At 42.5% G+C, this 18,991-nt stretch overlaps 4 protein-coding genes across 19 annotated transcripts in view; all 4 read right to left on the reverse strand.

The window, feature by feature from the left end:
• Positions 1-369: 369 nt before the first annotated feature.
• Positions 370-5,131, reverse strand: cct8 (chaperonin containing TCP1, subunit 8 (theta)). Of its 2 annotated transcripts, none has more exons than XM_088441699.1 (15): positions 4,971-5,131; positions 4,245-4,335; positions 3,794-3,873; positions 3,560-3,709; positions 3,287-3,467; positions 3,149-3,210; positions 2,925-3,062; positions 2,675-2,853; positions 2,509-2,575; positions 2,350-2,437; positions 2,150-2,265; positions 1,820-1,891; positions 1,573-1,737; positions 1,150-1,269; positions 370-597 (listed from the first exon to the last, which is right to left on the reverse strand). In XM_088441699.1, the coding sequence occupies exons 1-15, from the start codon at positions 5,028-5,030 to the stop codon at positions 526-528; spliced, it is 1,641 nt and encodes a 546-aa protein (XP_088297825.1). In that variant the 5' UTR covers positions 5,031-5,131; the 3' UTR covers positions 370-525. The 2 variants fall into 2 exon arrangements, with proteins under 2 accessions (XP_088297825.1, XP_088297823.1); XM_088441697.1 differs by lacking the exon at positions 370-597 and adding an exon at positions 646-1,061.
• A 162-nt stretch (positions 5,132-5,293) lies between these two features.
• pimreg (PICALM interacting mitotic regulator) lies at positions 5,294-9,052 on the reverse strand. Of its 3 annotated transcripts, none has more exons than XM_088440004.1 (5): positions 8,965-9,052; positions 7,934-8,253; positions 7,591-7,865; positions 7,412-7,507; positions 5,294-6,077 (listed from the first exon to the last, which is right to left on the reverse strand). In XM_088440004.1, exons 2-5 carry the CDS (start codon positions 8,240-8,242, stop codon positions 5,918-5,920), a joined length of 840 nt encoding a protein of 279 aa, XP_088296130.1. In that variant the 5' UTR covers positions 8,243-8,253; positions 8,965-9,052; the 3' UTR covers positions 5,294-5,917. The 3 variants fall into 3 exon arrangements, with proteins under 3 accessions (XP_088296130.1, XP_088296129.1, XP_088296128.1); XM_088440003.1 differs by lacking the exon at positions 8,965-9,052 and adding an exon at positions 8,759-8,900; XM_088440002.1 differs by lacking the exon at positions 8,965-9,052 and adding an exon at positions 8,759-8,893 and having other exon boundaries at positions 7,934-8,249.
• A 988-nt stretch (positions 9,053-10,040) lies between these two features.
• On the reverse strand, positions 10,041-15,517 carry tmigd1 (transmembrane and immunoglobulin domain containing 1). 2 transcript variants are annotated; one of them, XM_088440866.1, is made up of 6 exons: positions 12,858-15,517; positions 12,499-12,561; positions 11,617-11,901; positions 11,098-11,382; positions 10,928-11,031; positions 10,044-10,432 (listed from the first exon to the last, which is right to left on the reverse strand). In XM_088440866.1, the coding sequence occupies exons 2-6, from the start codon at positions 12,548-12,550 to the stop codon at positions 10,421-10,423; spliced, it is 738 nt and encodes a 245-aa protein (XP_088296992.1). In that variant the 5' UTR covers positions 12,551-12,561; positions 12,858-15,517; the 3' UTR covers positions 10,044-10,420. The 2 variants fall into 2 exon arrangements, with proteins under 2 accessions (XP_088296991.1, XP_088296992.1); XM_088440865.1 differs by having other exon boundaries at positions 10,041-10,432; positions 12,499-15,517.
• A 148-nt stretch (positions 15,518-15,665) lies between these two features.
• The window catches only part of LOC148408553 (multidrug and toxin extrusion protein 1-like), a 37,316-nt gene continuing 33,990 nt past the window's right edge, over positions 15,666-18,991 (reverse strand). For all 12 annotated transcript variants that reach the window (XM_088440854.1, XM_088440857.1, XM_088440852.1 and 9 more), the window contains 9 exons: positions 18,522-18,619; positions 18,261-18,442; positions 17,646-17,754; positions 17,491-17,566; positions 17,349-17,418; positions 17,151-17,283; positions 16,991-17,085; positions 16,505-16,568; positions 15,666-15,987 (listed from right to left, as the gene is read on the reverse strand). In XM_088440854.1, coding sequence (XP_088296980.1) covers positions 15,797-15,987; positions 16,505-16,568; positions 16,991-17,085; positions 17,151-17,283; positions 17,349-17,418; positions 17,491-17,566; positions 17,646-17,754; positions 18,261-18,442; positions 18,522-18,619 — 1,018 coding nt within the window. In that variant the 3' untranslated portion in view covers positions 15,666-15,796. The remainder of the gene's footprint in view (positions 15,988-16,504; positions 16,569-16,990; positions 17,086-17,150; positions 17,284-17,348; positions 17,419-17,490; positions 17,567-17,645; positions 17,755-18,260; positions 18,443-18,521; positions 18,620-18,991) is intronic.

Consider the following 18,991-nt stretch of genomic DNA (forward strand, 5'->3'; position numbering starts at 1 on the left):
AAACGTCGCGGTTTACATGACATGTCATGCTCAGTTCTGGAACCAAAACCGAACTAAAGGACGTGGATAAGGTCGGGGTGTATTTTCTCTTGCACAGGCGGTTGCTTCCTTCTTGCTCCTATTGTCATAAGTGAACTTCAATGCCTCTTGTCTGCACGGGTGGGCCGGTGTGAGATTAAAAAAAAATAAGCAAGGAGTGTTTAATAATTCATCAGTGTTGGAAAATTAAGACTTTGGGAGTATATAATATATACTTTGGGGGTATATAATCAACATTGGACCATGGTTGAAAGCTCCAAAAAGCTGACTTTTCATCTTACAGCCCTTTAAATTACATGACTCATGTAATAAAGTCACAATTGCCAGACCTGACAGCACAAGTGCCTTTTATTTGCGAGGAAGAACATAAAACAGTGCTGTCCTGCACATTCTGTCAACTGCAGTGAGGACCTTCTACAAAATAAATCACCGTGGGGCTTTAAATACACAAGTAAAAAAAAAAAAAAAAAGTGGTTGTGGGCATGATCAGTCCTCCTCATCAAAATCCTTCTTGCCTTGTGGAGGTTTGGGTCCACCAGCTGGTTTGGCCATGATGATCTGAAAAGAGAGCAAATCAATAAATACGAGTAATGATGTGGCCACATTGAAGTGCCTTGAAGGAGGTCTGACAAAGGAAGTTATTGATCACCATTCCATTGTCTTACTGGTCTTCTACCGGTGACGTGCAACAAACATTATTGAACACACAATTATTTTTGTAGATGCACTTAAAAGAAAAATACGCATGCCATCACACCATTGCATGTTTTGAGTGAATTCATTCCGCAACACCCCCTAACGTGACTTTTTTTTTTTTTTTAAAACATTACTAGTTAGTATTCACAGGCAAATTTTCACGCACGAGTGACAAGATAACAGCACACGCGTTCCAGAACCTGCTGACTGCGCTCGCTCTAGTGATGCGTTTCAAACTGATCGGGCTCCTCGTTCCAGTCGTCCTTGTCCCAGTGGCCCCTCTGCTTGGGAGCCTTGGGCCCCCCTGCGGCCTTAGCCATGATGATCTGAGTCGCACACACACGGCTAAGCTAACCTTGCTCAACCACAACTCTGGACCGGACGCTGAAACAAAATGTGTGTGGAACCACGCACCTGGTCCACTCGCAGTACTGTGATGGCGGCGTTGGTGGCCAGTTTGATGCCCCAGTACTTGACCAGGTAGGGGTCCAGGATGCCAGCCTCGGCCACGTCAATCACCGAAGGGCCGTCTCCCTGGAAAACGACGCGGTAAGTCAGCAGTCACGTGGCATTACTTTCCTCTCGTGCCAAAGCTTCACAACAAAAATGCACCAATAAAAAATCAAAAATCTGCATCCCACATTTCTGTGCTAATGTATATTCGCTTAAAATCAGCGGTTCCTTGTATGATCCTAGAATGCTGTACAAAACACCACAAACACAATTTCTCTGACAACAAAAGGAAAAAAAAATGTTATGAAAAATTCATGTTTGAAAACACACCTGTGGAAAAATACTGTCTCACATTAAAGACTTTGCACTAGTTTTGTGGCCCACCTCAATATCAAATCCCGCGTTCTTGTTTCCCTCGTGGTGCGCCGAGTACATCTTCGAGATGAGCTCGTTGGCCTTCACGCCAGAGTTCTCCGCTAGTGCGCGAGGAAACGCCTCGAAGGCATCGGCGAACTTTTTGATGGCGTACTGCTCCAAACCCGGGCAGGTCTTATGGATGATGAAGAAGAAGAATGGAAACACATTACTTGATGAAGACTGTTTTAGGAAAGGTCCAGATGAAAGCGCAAACCTCTCCGAAGGAGGTGATCCGATTGGCCAGCTCGATCTCAGTGGCTCCCGCGCCAGGGACCAGACGCTTGTCCTGGGAACAGTGAAATGGAGATCAGAGATGGCTTATGGGAGCAAATGATGGAAAAAAAAAAAAAATGCTTAAATCTTCACATTATTCCTATTTTTTTTTTTAAATATTTAGTTTTTCACAACATTTAACATTTTACCCTTGCAAACTCCCATTGCTTTCCAAGACGCAGTTTCCCCTCAAGGATTGTTCATCATTTATCCTCAGGCACATTTCACATTAGGCATCGACTTGGTTCCCATTTCAGGTGACGCCACTCACCCTAACGAGGACCTTGAAAGTGTTAACCCCGTCGTCGATGGCCCGCTCAATGTCATCCATCAGGTTGTCTGTGGAGCCTCGGATCACCACGGTGGAAATGGCTCCATCTTCTTTCTCTGATCAGTGTTAAAAAGAAAAAAAAAGAAATATGAACTTGAGGCTTCACTCACATGCTTAGGTGATGCAAAGAAATGACGCACCATGTTTGAAGACCACCACTTGGGTGTCCCCCAGCTCTGTCAGGTAAACGCTGTCACAGTGACCAATCTCCTCAGGTGTAGGTGCAGTCTAGAGAGCAATCGAGTGTTAAATTTATTTTTAAAAAGTGATACAAATGGACCAGATGAAGGCATGCTTACCAGCCTAGGCAGGGCGACGGCGCCGACTGTCTTGCATAACCTCCTCAGGTCCCACTTGGAGTTCAACCTGCAGGAGCACAAAAATGTTTCAGGATAAATTTTCTCAATATCAAGTTTTGCCGTTGAAACTTGCCATTTGTATGCAAATTCTATATATTCCCCTTACCTGACCACCATTAGCTTGTACTTGTTGGCATAGTGCAGCGCCATGTCGGCCACCTTGCCGCCAGTCACCACCACGTTGGCGCCGGCCTCCTTAATGGCTTTGACCTGGGTCTCCATCATCTCCTCCTCACCCTTGCTGAAGTTCATCAGCTCCTTGGCGTTGTTTATCAGCACAGTACCCTGCACAACCAACCACATCTCACTCATTCATCAGCTGGAGACATCCTACATCCACTCTGCAGTTCTCTCACCTTGGTCTCAGTCACCATGCAGTCGAAGGGACAGGAGAAGACTGCGATCTTGGCGTCTTTCACCGATGTGATGTCTCCCTCTGCCTCCTTTTTGAACACCATTCCGTGCAGCACTGACGATGCAGTCACGCCACCACCCTAGAAAAAAGGTTAAACATTCAACCAGGCCTGTGGAAAAAAAAAACAAACAAAAAAAAAAGACACACACATTTGAAAACACTCACCAGAATCTTACACACTCTGACGTTGTCCACATTGAAGTTGCCGGACTCGGGGAAGATGGACACTAACGCAAAGAGCAAAAGGACATCAAAAAGGGAGCAATTGAGCGGCACAGCATCGAAAGAGGGGCTGGTGCTCACCGCAAGCCTGTGCGATGAGGTCAGACAGAAAGTCCTCGTTGCCGTACTGTTTACTGGTGACGGCCGTGCGGATCAGTGCCGAAGCTTCCTTCATGTCATGGAGGTTCTTTGCTGAGGAGCACACGCACTCGGGCAGGAGTTCCAGCGCCTTCTGGCACGCCTTCTGGTAGCCTTCGATCACCTGTGGACAAGCGGTTTTCCAAATTTTAGTCCAAAATGGATTCCATTAGTTAAGGATCATGTCATCATTCACTGACATTAATGCAAACCTACCTCAGACACGGAGAGGCCCATCCGTAGGAGTTCCTCCGCCAGCTCCAGCAGAGCGCCGGCAAAAACCAGGACGAAGTTGGTGCCATCGCCCACCTCCTGCTCCTGCATGTGGGACGCCATCACGATCATTTTGGCTGCTGGATGCTGTACCTAATGGGGAGGGTACAACACAGAGGTCAGACTCGCGCAGTCGATGACATCACAATATGGTGGGCCGGAGGGCCAGTTGGGTACCTCTAGCTCTCTGAGGATGGTCGCGGCATCGTTGGTGACGAAAAGCTTCTCCAGGTGGTTGATGACCATTTTGTTCATGCCTGAACAAAAGGTGGCATGGATTTCATTTTCCATGACAAATATCAAAGATAAACAAAAGCAAGTGTGTCAAACATATGGCCCCCGGGCCGGTTCTGGCCCACAAATGAGTTTAATTCGACCCATGAGATGATTTTGTAATGTATGAAAATTAGTTGAAAAGGTTGAAATGTTTTATGATTAATCGTAACGTTATTTTATGATTGATAGTGATGTACTGACGTTTCATTTTGGACAGTATTAAACCAACAAACAAAAAAAAGAATACAATTGATTTTATTGGTCCAGCCCACTTGGTAATAGTTTCCTCCATGCCCACAAGCTTAAACGAGTTGGACACCCCTGAAATAAAGTGTATGGCATCGGCACGTACCATTGGGCCCATAAGCTGAGCGGGTAGTCTGTGAAAGTTCCTTACAGGCACGGATGTTGCGAAAGACAGCCTCCTCAAGACCTGAATAGTGCTGCAAAATATGTCGTTATTTATTATCGGCAAATATAACTGTACGAAACATGTTTTTAAGAGTCCTTCAGAGGCGTGCTGCTGGCTTGTTTTAGATTATCGTAAAAAATTACGTTTCAGATGTTTTTAGTTTAATCTAATCTATTTAAATATGAAATTTGTTTTGTTCCAATATTTTTTTCTTAATAGAAAAAGTATTTAGTGTGAAAATCATCACACGTAAATAACATTTTCAGCAGGATTTTTAAAAACACATTTTCTCTGTAAAACAATATACGTAAGTGAAAATGTTTTAATTGAAAAAATGTGCATACTACAGGTGACATTAACTTTAAGACAAATTAAGAATCGAGTGCTTCTTTTAGCCATTAGCATAGCTCATGACAGCTTGGCTGAGCTGGCCTACCGATATTACTATTTCTAACAAATTCACATTATTCGCACGGGACAGATAAATAACACATATGATGTCCAGGTAATAGCAACATCCCGGCCACATTCCAGAACTTTCTTCCCCAACGTGTGAATGAAGGCACGCGCTAACGGGGTGGCTAAAGCTAACTAGCTAGCACGTTGCTTCTCAACGAGTATCAAGGAAGGCGAAAGTGCCAAGGTAAAACCGGAATGTAAGCTCACCTTGGCGCCATCCTTTAACATTTGGGCAAAGCCCGGAGCTTTGGGAACGTGCATTGCCATTGTTGTTTTTTTGCGGCGTCACAGTGTGAAGAGAAGAGCCGCGGCGTGGACAGCACAAAGCCAGAGAGAGCGAGGAAGGGGCGGAGCTTCCCTAGGCGAGGCGTCGGACTTGTACAGCAAACGAGAATGGACAAACATGGCTTATCAAAACGTTACTTCCGGTATTAGCCAAACTGTTCATCTAAAATAGATTGCCCAATCTTTTTCTTACATTTTCATTCACGTGACTAAATCACCAACCAAATGAATTATGAACACAAAAGTACCTTACTCTCAATTAGTTTAATTCACATTTAGCAAGTTTTCTCCTTTTCTGTCATTAGAAAGGTGGTCTACAGATGTGTTAGATGGCACAGAACCTAGTCTTATCACATTAAAAAACAAAACAAAACAAAACAAAAACCTACATAAATCACCCACAGGTCACAGATCCTACATCTAACTCGGAGATAAACACGCAAAGAAAAAAAAACTCTAGAAAAAGTATATAAAAAGGCACATTCAAAGGGACACTATAAAAACAGACGAATATTAGCAATATGATACTTATTAGTGTTAGTTCTACATGTATGTTTGGCCTTATTTGCAACACATATATAAAAGATAGTACATCGTTTCCAACTACCAAAAATAAGTGTTTTGTAACTAACATTTGGTTGTAGCAGCTAGAGGAAATACAATCACAAACAAAAAAAAGTACACTTGAGAATATTTGAAACATAATCGTACTTAGCGACACATGTAACAAAACACATAAAATTGCCAATAGGCAAATACAGGGGGAAAATGGCAAGCATCCCCACTAAAGCTTGCCTTCACAGAAAATGGCAGAATGTTTAACATGGCTACATATAAATGTTCTTTTGTAGTATCAAACATTGAAGGTCTCATTTGCCAACTGCGTGGACCCAGCCGCCGATTCGCTGCGACACCCGTGAGGCTTTGTGGCTCAAGTTAGAGCAGCTAAGCCTCCCGTTGGGGTCCAATTTTCTCCTCATCCTTTTTGTCGTGGTGGTGGTTGTCAAACTGCTGCATTTGTCCGTTGTGCTGTACAACAGTACACAAACAACAGTATGTCAAAAGACAATAGCCTGCTGAGTTCTTTAGTGAACTGTTGAGATGCACAAGCAATGTTAAGAGAGTCCAAAGAATAAAAATAAGCGAATAAACCGAGGAACCTTGAACATTCAATTCCTGCACAAGTGGGAGCGCAGAATAAGCAAGGAAGGAGTACTTAGAAAAACATCAATGAAGGAAAAGTACATCCCCTTTAAGGTATACTCAGTGTGTGGCACTGCCAGAAGTGACCAAAATACCACATAGCTCCTGAAGATTATGTCAAGGGTCTTAAGTATGAACACATTAGTCAATATTGGAAAAAAAAAATCTTCAATTAAAACGACAAGAGTTACTATAGTGATTGAAATGTAAAAGCTAACAAAAACGTATGTAAAGCCACTTAAAAATCAATAAGACCAAAAATGAAGAGGTAGCAGTGATTACAGTACAGTAGTTCGTTGTTTTGCAATTCAAACTGCTCCCTCTAGTGGAATTTTTACCGTTTCTAACGGTTTTTGGGCGTTGCATAAAAAAACAACACAAAAAAGTAAGTTAAACATCATGGCGACGTTATTAGATACAAAAGCACCAGAGGTTCAACTATAAAAAAAACTACAGACAGTAAAAGATATAGGTGTTGTTTTCATTCCAGGCACATGCATCTCAATCACATGCTTGTTATTGCTTTTTTTGAGTCTTTGCCGTTCATTAGGATGCATTTACCTTCTCCCCTTACTGCATTTGAGAATAACCAAAGAGCCTGTTGTAGGACGGATAGGAGAAAAAAGAACAATCCATGTTTATGTGGGCCCACTGCTGTAATTCCACCATTTGAATGTCTCAGCAGGAAGTGACGGGCACGAACACTAGACACATTCCTGGAATTTTATCTGGTAAGAACATACACACACACGCACACGTTTGCTTTCCTTCCCATGCTGTCCGCCCCTTCATTCCCCTTAGTTTGAAATCAAGGCGGGAAGAATGTGGAGCGGTGGGAGGGAAATGCGGGGAGACGCCGGCTGGGATTGATTGGAGGGAAGGCTCTTTCTGCATTCCTGCCCCAACGGCTCCCCCAAACACGCACAGATGTTTCATTCACGGACAAACACACGCTTTCATTCAAACACTAATATGGTCATCATAATGTACAACATGGCAACTTTGCTGCTTTGCTGTTCACGCCAGTTCTTAAATCGCTTTAAGAATTTGGACCATGGGCTGTTAAACGTGTGCCATTATTTCATACACTGATGGCATTTACTATGAATTAACAACTATATGAAATGTACATTCGGAGCACGTGTCTGTCGTGAACTTACTTATCGTCTCTTCCGATGAGTTCATCAAAGGCCCTCGAGAGACGTTTCAGCCTGCTGAGTCCACTTGAGACAGACTCCAGATCCTGGTCGAACTTCCTGACATCAGAAAAAAAGTACAAAGTCAGACAGAAGCAAGCTAATGGTTATTTGTGTTCGGTAAAAGCCACCACGTGACTCACAGCCGTCGATTTTGCATGTTGGGAGAAGCGAAGGGGCTTTGCAGTGCCGCCATGCGAACCAGCTGCCTTCTCCCTCCTCCGAGTTTCACCCCGAGGAAGCCGGCGTCGGAGGTCCTCCTCCCTCTGGAACCTGGTGTGCGCCCGGTCTTGGCCGTGGACCTTGGGGTGCGTTTCGGGGTGTGGGACGCAGAGGTGGACTCGTCCCCCTCGCAGATACGCCCCGGCGTTGCCACCAAGCACTGGTCACGGGAAAGGTCTCTGCTCCTCTGTAATCTCTGAGTAAGATACAATAGTTAGAATGAAAATGGACACAGAAGCGTTCTTTAGTCTCGAAGGTAGGTACCTGATACACCCCGGTGATGGAGTTGCGAGCGGAGCGCGTCAGCTTGCGGACAGCCCCGGTCTTGGGCTGTGACTTGTCAAGCTCATCACTGGCATCCTCCGGAATGGAGTTGGCCTGGACGTTGCGCAGCGGGAGCCGCTTGCGCAGAGAAATGCGCAGCGAGTTGAGGGAGGACGAGGAGCGCAGCTTGCGGAAGCCTTCAGGTGCCTCGGGGGAACTCTCGATGCCGTCAGAATCATCCAGGGTGGTTTGGGCCCGCCAGACTCCCACCACGGCTTTCCCCACTCCATCCATTACGGAAGATGCCATTTCAGCACTGTCTGAGGATAGTTTAGTGATACAGTTAGTCTCTGGTAATAGATACAAGGTCAAAGAACTGCTTAAAATCTTCATAACAACAGTAACTCTGTGTCAATAAAACTTATGAGTGTAAAATACTATTTTCATGAAATGTATTTCAAACAATGACATTCTATCTATTTAGCACCTTTCATATTTCAAAAGCAACACAATGTACTTTATAAATCAAATATATGAATGTTGCAAACTAGTTTCATGGACTATAAATTAGATTGTACTCCTGTGATGTTTCTTTGCATTGTATAATAACGTTTTATGTAATTAGCCTATGATATTAGAGACGTTATTTAAATTCGAAACTCCGGTTTCTAAAATTAAAGACAACCCCAAATCTCGACCCGCCCACTGACTTCGCATTTCTCTGTAAATTTCTTCTAAGGAACTATTTATATCAATGGAACCGTCTTGAAGCGATGTGATCATGCTGATTTCATGTAACTAATCTTTGAAATTTAACGAACGTACCTCATTAAGCCACCGTGGCGTGCACAACACACCCAGACAACAATTGATTTGGGAAAAGCGGGCCAGCGCCCCTGAACGCAACGTGAGATTCAAGCAAGATAAGGATGAAAGTCTTCCTCCCCCACGCGATAAAAACAAAAAAAACAAAAATGGAAGAACACGCAAATAAATGTCTTTTGTCTTTGTGCCGTGTGTATGTTCCTTACCTTAAAAGGAAAACTTTATTGTGTGAGCGTCCGCCTCTCTTCTCTTCTGTTGTTTGAATTTGGCGGCGAAGAAGAATCTCTAAGAATGCTGGGAAACGCCTGCCATACTACGTCACAAACATGACACGCCCTCCACTCGTTATTTCTCTGGTTGTTCTTTCCGAATATCATTTATTTGATTTCTACTTTTTTTTTTAATCCATATGGCTTCGACGCAGTTAGAATGAAATTTACTAACGTATGCTGTAATAACGAGTTAAATGTAAAGAAATGCCATAATCGGATGACGTCGGTGAGCGCGTCATTAGCTCGTTCACTTCACATGTAAGCAAAAAAAAACCAAACAAAAAAACATCTGTAAGCTTCTGGCATTTTCTAAAATATATTTAACGTTTGTTGAAAATGTATGCAACATTTATTAAAAAATTGCTTGATTTCAATCATCACCAACAGCGTGAATTACGGTAACAGAAATAAACAAATCCTGTTTAGAACGGTAGTTCGTTAATTGACCTGCAGATGTCGCTAGAGGCTTTGTTGTAGTGGGTACGCATCCTGCCTAAAACACCACCCAAACAGAAAGGATGTTTTTTTTTAGGGTGGCAAAGATAGTTTAACGTTTAGCTTCAAAATAGTAATCTTCAGCCTTAAACAGGCCTTTATACAATTATTTTAAATCACATTGCGATTAACGAAATCAACGTGCAGTGGGGTATTAGGTTCAATGTTTGTGTGATATTAACCAGGTCCTGTCATTTTACCACTTTGCTTTGTATATCTCTAAAAATTGGTTTTGGGTTAATCCATTACACAGAAACGGTTGCGACCTTTCTTTTATCTATTTAGACAATTCATTTTTATGTGAACACGTATACCACCATATTGAATTTTATGGGTAAGAGGCAGTGTGAGCTTGGCCTTGAACACTGATGAGCTTGTCTCATTAAAAGTAAATGTATAACACCATAACGGATCAGTATCATTGAGTCAGGAGTTAAAGTTCAGGCATAAAAACATTGGCTAAATTCAAATGTCATACATAAAGAAGACATTAAAAAAAAACAATGATCTTTCATGTAACTGAAAAATAAATTTACTCTCATTTTGGCAAAACAATAGATTGCGCACATAAAAGAAACAAAACACACGTTTGATGCAAGAGAAATATAAAAGACAAAGCCTTTTAGGCAGCACAATAACGTGTAAAGAGTACGATGGTCCTTCCCTACTAGCCTTACGAACTTTGTACTTTTGTTGAGTGGCAATTTAGGATAAAAAGGCGTTTTGCAGAGTGCCACAAAATGACTCATACTAAGCTAATTGGCTTCAGGCAGTCTCATTGAGTTGCAATGGGGGTCTCTCCTGCTGTCACGAAGATGAAAAGTCATTGCTGGTTCTCTTAGCCTTTGTGATAAGCTAATGCCGCAGATGTGAACAAAAAGTTGATGACGATGCTTCACTTGCAGCACTGTTGGGAAAGAAAAGCTGGGCGTTACGGATATTATGTGGACAAAAGTCTTGGTACACCTCAGCACACCTAAAGTATGGCTTGTGTCCAGTGTTGGACAAGTTACTTTGAAACTGTAATTCATTATTTATGACTTATTACTGTGCTTTCAAAGTAATTAGCTACATTATAATGTTACTGTACTTGAAATGTAATGCATTACACGACTATTGCATCACTTTATATTAGCGGTACTCGCACCACCATTACAGTAAATATGGATTTACATTTCTAAGTCTCCTAATGAATCTCAAAACCTCTTGAGGTTGAAGAGTCACGATCCCCCGCGTGTTTTCTTTTCAATAACTTCGCATTACTATGGCCCCGCTCTAAATGGTTTGTCAAATTACTGGTCCTATTTGGTGAAGTGGACGGCATTACAGTAATGTAATGCATTGCTCCCAACACTGCTTGTGTCTAAATACGTTTCTCCATGATGTATCAGAACCATGTTACCTTTGTGATTCTGTTCCAGCGTGAAACAATGGCAAGTATCGCCGTAAGGCAAACAACAACCACACCGGCGATGATGGGCATCAGGGGAAACTTGACGGTCTTTTCTGTGGATGATAACAAAGTCAACGACATGGAGACTCAACAGTTGGGTCCGCACCTCAAGAACAGACCTGTGACGGCGACCAGGAAATCCTTGCTTTGGATTCCGTAGACGGGTGAGTCGACCAGGCAACGGTAGAGACCCTCATGTTTATTCTTCTCCGCTTTGCCAATAGACAGGCGGCTAGTGAAGCCGTCCTCGGTCACGGTGAAGCCTCCCGCGAGGAGGTCGAGACTACTGCCGTTGAGGGTCCACAGCGAGGAAACGGGCGGGTTGGCAAAGGTGTCGCAACTCAGGACCAGCGGCGAGGCATCCTCCACCCATACGTCCTCAGATCCAGATAGTTCAGGCGGATCTGAGGAAGGTAACACACATTATTTGACAATCGAATGATCGGAACGGGCCAAATTAAACCCGTTTGTGGGCCAGAACCCGCCCGTGGGTATTAGATTTGATACCCCTGTACTAAGGTGACAAATACTTTAGGTAATAAAAGTACTAAAGTAATTGACTAAATATTTTAGGTACTAAAAGTAATAATTACTTGAGGTACTGAAACCACTAAACAACTTGAAGGCTCTAAACTCACATGTGACGTTGAGCGTGACGGAGACCTCAATGCTGGCGTTGCTGCCCAGGTGGCAGGTGAAGGTGGCGCCATTGTCCTGGTGGATAACCGGCGTAATACACACGCCGCTTTGTCCCTCACGGTTTCCCTGGCGAAGAGAAACTCTCGCACCGTTCCTCAGCCAGACCAACTCGGCTTCATCATCCTCGGATCGGTTGCTGAGACACACCAGCGATACGGTGCTTTCCAGCTCGGTCATAATGACGCCTTCGCCGTCCATGCTGGGCACTGACTCAATGGTGATGCCTTAGGATGGAAATTAGACAGGATTTGCTTGGGAATGATGAGTGATGACGTCACCGTATAGATCAGGGGTCACCGACCTTTGTATCACCAAGGACGGGTCAATGGTAGAGATTATTATTGTGGAGAGGGGTAATCAATGATTGACAATTTTGTCATCAATGGTAGTGAATATAAAGTGCACATATGAACTTCACATTAGTGAAGTTGTAAGCTCGTCACCTGTCTCTTGACAGGGCCTTTCTCCCTTTCCAAAGACGTCTGTTTTTTACTCATTTAACTTATTTTGTAGATGAGATTTTGGTGCTCAAGTGACTGAAATGAATTCAAAGAGATTCCAGCCAGTTTTCAAAATAAAAGTTAAAAAAAAAAAAAAAAAAAAAAATATATATATATATATATATATATATATATATATATATATATATATATATATATATATATATATATATATATATATATATATATATATATATATATATATATATATATATATATATAATGGAGGAATAATCTGTTTGACGCACAATGCTAGCTCCTCAGTGTACGCAGGCAGTATGTATACATGTGTGCGTGTTAATGTGTGTGTGCACAACTTACACAACGTTTGTGCCGCACACAGCGCTAACACAAGGAAACAGTAGGATGCCATTTTAATCCCTCCTGGTAAGAGAAAAAGAAGACAATGAATCATAGACTCTTTATGATTTCTTTTTATCAACATTAAAAAAAAGTGCTCCAAGTAAAATGAACAAAAGTACATTTGTCGAGCTTCCAAAGCTCATCCAAATACTACATACATACATACAAATTCTAGCAGTAAAAAAAATGCAAATGTCTCCCATGAGTGGCAGTGAGTATCGTAGCGATAATTAGCATTTACGCTTTGTAATGTAGAGGATGTAAAAAGCAGTGAGAGCAGTCAGCAACATTGCAGAAAGCAAACTGCATTAACTCACCCAAGTGCCTGGCCCCGAAGCTATGAGCTGTGACAATGTGTGTGCCAGGTCGCTATTCAGGACGCTGGAAGGAGAGTTTGGCTTTATGACTTCCCAGTTGTTGGTTATCCATTACGCGGCCTTTTTTTACTGTTGTGTCCTTTTTATTTTATTGGTAGCTGGTGCTAAATGGTGGGTAAGGGAGTTCAACATTGAACATAAAAAGGATTGCCGTGCCAGCAGCAAAAAAAAAAAAAAAAGACGACATGAAACACACAGAGATGACTGGTGACAGCAGCATTGTAAGTACACACTAAATTCCTTGCGTACATTGTACTCTAAAAAGAACAAAAAAGAGACTTGGTTCACATATAAAATTAAAATTACATTTACACTTGGATTTACTGTAAATATCTTACTTTTTTCCAAGCGTAAATCCTCTGATGAAAACACCATTGTATTGGTCCGTACCGACACATACTTAAAAAAAAATACTTCAATTCAGAGCCAGTTGGGCCCCAGACCTGTGATTAAAAATCACCCATGCTTTTGTTATGTACGATAGTCAAAGTGAACTGCATTAAGAATAGTCAGCTCCGTTGAACATTAGCGATTACATTGACGCAATCTGATTGGCGGCTTCAGCCCAAAAACAATTAAGCGAATCAATAACATCAGCGCTTGGCCTACTTGGAACTCTAATATATGCATATTAGCATGAAAGATTGACAAAATGCAATCTAGACGGCTGTAATGTGATTACAATGTGTGTGCGTGTGACATTTGCTATATTTGTCACATTTATTACACGACAGTTGACTGACAAATTTGGCGACTTGATTTTGCGGTGAGATAAGCATCAACGTGGGATTGCTTTTGCAAAATTTGATTAATTTCAGCAGACTCCACACACACTTTCAGAGTAGCTCCTGAAATGCGATAATTGGGCTCCAAACTTAAGTGCTTGAACATCCACGTCCACATCACACACACACACACACACATAATATCAGAACAGGGGTGTCAAACATATGGCCCGGGGGCCAGATCTGGGCCATAGGGAGGTTTAATCCGGCCCGCAAGATGATCACACTAACAAGGACAGACGTGAGGTACACAAAACAGGATCATAGAACAAGAACATAAAACAGAAATGAACAGAAACACCAAAGTTAACTCAAGATTAAAAAAAACAACAACAAACACCAACAGAACATGGCATAGGGTTGTTAAATGAAAAAAACAAGTAAACATGTAAATGATTACCTGATGTTTTTTGTGACTTTTTTCCCCCCATCAGGCTAAAAAGCGAGCTGAGAAGAAAGTTATTGAGACGAAAAGGAATTCTTGAATCATGTCACATTTCACTTGGCAACGCGGAATGCGTTAGATGTGTCTATCACGAGAAGACTCCCACGCAAAATGTCTCTACAGTAGACGTTTTGCCCCAAAAGACAGGATGTCAGACATTAGGTTTGAAGCGTCTTATTTTTAGGTTATGTTTATTAGACTGTCTGTTGTCATCTCCAACAATACATAGACATGCACACAGTCTTGCTATTGGTAATGGCGGCACAGTGTGAGACTGATTGCAGCCTCCGGAGGGCAAATCTGGACCAATCATAGCAAGTTGCGTGGGTCGATGCGGCCCGTTGTGATGAACTACGAAAGGAAAAGTGATTTCAGGTTGATTTGGAATGCACTCAACGCCATCGTGCGCCGCGGACTCTCATCCTGTTAGCTGATGATTAACTTGTTCTTTGCAATTGACGTGGACAGACATCAACCATGATTTTACTGGGCTCGCAGTGAATGCGTCAACACATCTAACATTGACATTTTTTTTTATTAAAGGGGCCTGACATTATATTTACTTTCCACAGTGTAATACGTGCATATAAATTACATTTGCCACATTTCAGTTCTTATTAAATATGCGTTTTATGGTACCGAGCAGCAAGTCAAACGGCTCGCTTTTCCTCTTACCTTGTGGCTGCCTTGCCCGCTTCATGACGGAGGTCAATGGCGGCGGCCCACGCAACATGCATCCGTTCATCATCCTGACTCACGGCTCGCAGCTAATTAAGACTACCCCAACAGCTTGGATAACAGGACTAAAAACAGGCCTTTTACTGACATTAAGATGCAAATATATCACTCTCACACTCGCTCCTTCTATCAAATCAGTCCCCGTGAGAACTCCGTATTCATAATAGTTCCGCACTTGGGTAAATTATTTACTTCTGACGTTGATTGCCCGGCTGTGTGCTCCCAAACACACATTTTGTCCACCTCAGCATTTCCACAGTAAAAAGTTGTGTGGCAATAATATTGATATTTATTCTCAATTTTTTTTCCCAGTAAAGATTCCAGAAATAATATTTGGTAAGGCGCAGCAATAAAATACCTTTTTATTTTTCAACTTCTTTCCCTGTCAAGATTCCAGCAAGCGGTATTAAGATTTAGTTAAGTGCGGACAATATAATTGCCATTTATTCTCAACTATTTTTCCAGCTAAGATCCCAGAAAGGGGTATTAACGTTTAGTGAAGTGCGGCAATAATATTGCAATTTATTTTCCATATTTTTCCCAGCCAAGATCACAGAAAGGGTTATTTGGTTATATGCAGCATCCTGAAAAACAATAAACGTTCATGTACAGACATCTCGAAGATTGTCACACTTTTTGTTACAAAGTGACCCCGCCCCCCCATCTGAAAAGAGTAATGTGACCCTCGGTTGAAAAAGTTTGGGGACCCCTGGTCTAAACTCCTTTAAAAAAACAAAAAAATAAAAACAAAAACCTTAATAAAACGTCTTTGGGAGTGAATGAGTTTTAATATGTATCATACTCTGTTTAATCAACGGGGTAGGGGGGCAGCACATGACCAGAGAGTACAGTTAAAAAATTCCTCCATACAGTGAAACTGAATATTGCACAATGGGCAGTTTGGCTCACAATCAGTCCAGCTGCAGCGTGACCAGAAGTTTGCTGACCAAAACTCCGACACCAAAGAAAGCGACCATGAAAAGTACCGCCGGGCCGCGGCGCAGAGCCAATTGCCGGATTGACAATGGGGCGGGTCCGTCCGACTGGGGTTGTTCTAGGCTCGGAGGATTGCATGCGGGGGTACTCATCTGCTGCTCACATGCTGTGAGGGAGAGAGTTACTTGTTGCTTGACAGATTTCAGTCAGCAACACACTTTTCAGCTTTATACTATCTCTGAAACCGAGATAGTGCCAGATTTTTTTAAAGGCATATTTTTTGTGAAGGCTCACTTTTTTGACGCGTTTCAACTCTATTCTTATTTATCGGATTCAGGCCATTCTAATTTCAAAACGTTCCAAATATTCATGTGAGGGGAGCTTGTATTTTTGGTATTCCAATTATTTACAGTTTTCACGCAATTTTCACACCCCAAAATATGCCATTCATTTTCAATTGCAGATTTGACATTTCATATTTAAAGCTTTCCCATTTCCCATTCACAACATTTAGCTCACTGATTTCACCGAGGTGATCATTCCCAACATTCCGATAATTCGCACACTGCAAAGTTTTCCCACAATCCACATCAGTCCATCCCATTCCAATTCATAAGACTCCTTCACATTCACCCCTACGCCTTCACACGCAATGTCTTCAGGGATTGTATTTATCTACTTACCTTTGTTGTCTATGACAAAGATCTTGTCTTGGTCTTGAACGTGGACTCCAGCACGTACCAGCGCCTGCAAAACAAAGGCACAATGTCAGAGAACAAATTTGATTTTGAAAGATAGAGACCTTTTATTATGAAAAAAAAAACATTCATTTTGAATTTTACTCAACCAAATAATGGACCTTTGGTCCGACCACGTACATGGTCTTTAACACCTTTAGACCAATCACAAAAGACTTTTGGGTGGTCAAATCACAAGAGGAAGAACCCTAAAATGATTTTGAGACAATAACTCGTATAAGGACAATCACTTGTACAGTATGAGGACAGAAAGGCTCTTTAGCACCTGTAGACCCATCACAATCTAATTATTGTGACTGTTTAAATCACATAAAAGCCTTTGAGATTTTGAGACAGTCTCTCAAATAAGGACAGGAACTCTATTGTCTTTGAGTCACAGGTAACAAAAAATATTTTGGCATATACACTTACTTCAACTGTGGCTTTTTTCCAGTTAAGCTTGCACAAATAGATGATGTAAAAGAGGGACTGCAAGGCCACGCAAATCAGGAATCCTGCCCACAGCCCTGTGGTAAATAAAAAACTGTCAAAACATTCAAATCCATGACAAAATTAGAAACAATCCTCTCACCAAAGATTCCCAAGTTCAAGGGAAACATGAGCGACACTCCAATGGGAAAGCCCACCGCGTAGTAGCCCACCAAGCTGCACACCGCACCCACCGATTGCTTCCCAGCACCCCGGACGATTCCTCCCGTCACGGCCTTGGAGAGGCAAATGGTGAAAAAAACAACAACAATATCGTGCATGAGGATGTTGCCGTTTTTACCGCCAGGGAATCGCCCACGTGGCTGATGCTGTACATCTTTAAAACATTAGCCACCTTGGCCACAATGTCCCTGGGGGCGTAAAGAGGAGCAAGGAATTATGGGCATCGCAAGACACTGACAAGGACGTGATAAACAGCTTACTTGTCTGTTGTGAAAATGTAAGCGATGAAGTTACGGCATACTCCAAGGAACGTCCCGGTGAAGCACGACACCAACACTGGATCGGACGGGAACCGAAAACCACAAGTTGATCAAAGTTGAACATTTTTTGCTACGTAAAGATGAGCGGGACCTACATGCACATGCAACGGACACCTTTCCACACAGCTTGGCCTGCTGGGTGTTCCCGGCTCCCAGAGAGTTTCCCACGCGAACGCTGGCCGCCACAGAAATGCTTAGCGGAAACTGCGGGGACGATACTTTTTCACAAAATACATCACATAAAAGTTGTCCAAAAGTCTGTCAAAACAAGAGCACTGACGAACCAGCGCTGTTAAAATACTGCCGAGAAGTTTTTCTATCTCTCGCTGCATTTCAGCAACAGTTTTAGAAGCTTTACGGTATAAGTGTCAAACTCCAGTCCTCGAGGGCCGGTATCCAGCACGTTTTTCAGTTTTCTATCCCCAACACACCTAATTCAAATGATTAGCTTATTAGCAAGCTGTACAGGAGCGTGAAAATGATCCTACTGATTTGAATAAGTTGTGTTTGAAAGAGAGGTTTTGAAATCATGCGGGATACCGGGCCTCCAGGAGTGGAGTTTGACTCCTATGCTGCAGTATTTTTGAAAATACAAAAAAAAAATTAACTGAATTGAATGGCCAGGCTGGAGAAAAAAAAAAATCATCGACCATGAAAATCCCCACTAGATTTGCATCCATGCTATGTTTTCATAACACATTACATCATACCATAAAGACCAAGACGGCCAGCTCGTACAGGATGGACTCTGCTCCCAGTTCCGCTTCGCTGATCAAACCGGCCAAAAAGCTGGCAATCTCATACAGCCACCACTCCAGACAAGTCATCAGCATACTGGGCACCGCTAGACGCAGGAATGGACCCCACTCACGCAAACTGTCAATTGACCAACCTGAAAGCGTTTCATTTCAGTCAAAGCGCAGTACGCTACTGATGTAAATGAGATATTCGAAATTCACCTGTGGACTTACCGTTCCAAGTGGCTTTGTGAAGACCCCTGACATTCATGTACACCAACAAAAACACCATCAAGTAGTACTGCGAGATGGCATTAGCAGCCGCTGATCCACTTTATTTTGAGGGACAACAAAACCAAAAAAATTCTATTAAAGGTGCCACAACATGAGGTTTAAGTACTCTCCATAGTGTAAGACGTACATATAAACTATTTTAGGCACATTGGCGATGTAATTTGAGTTTTATGGTATCGCTTTTTCTAACCTGGAAGTAACCAGGAAGCCATCTTGCAGCTCAAGTGGCGGGCCACGCAACATGCATCAATTCATCATCCTGAGCGCTCGTCCTCACGAGGTTCCCATGTGGGAACCCCAGTATTCATAACAATAGTTACGCCTGCGGTTGAATTAAGTCCGGCTGTGTGCTCCCAAACACACATTTTTGCCACCTCAGCATTTCTACGATAAAACACCGTAGCAAAGAA

The sequence above is a fragment of the Hippichthys cyanospilos genome, chromosome 18 (genome assembly GCF_059441005.1).
Source record: "Hippichthys cyanospilos isolate Australia breed blue-spotted pipefish chromosome 18, RoL_Hcya_1.0, whole genome shotgun sequence".
NCBI lineage: Eukaryota > Metazoa > Chordata > Actinopteri > Syngnathiformes > Syngnathidae > Hippichthys > Hippichthys cyanospilos.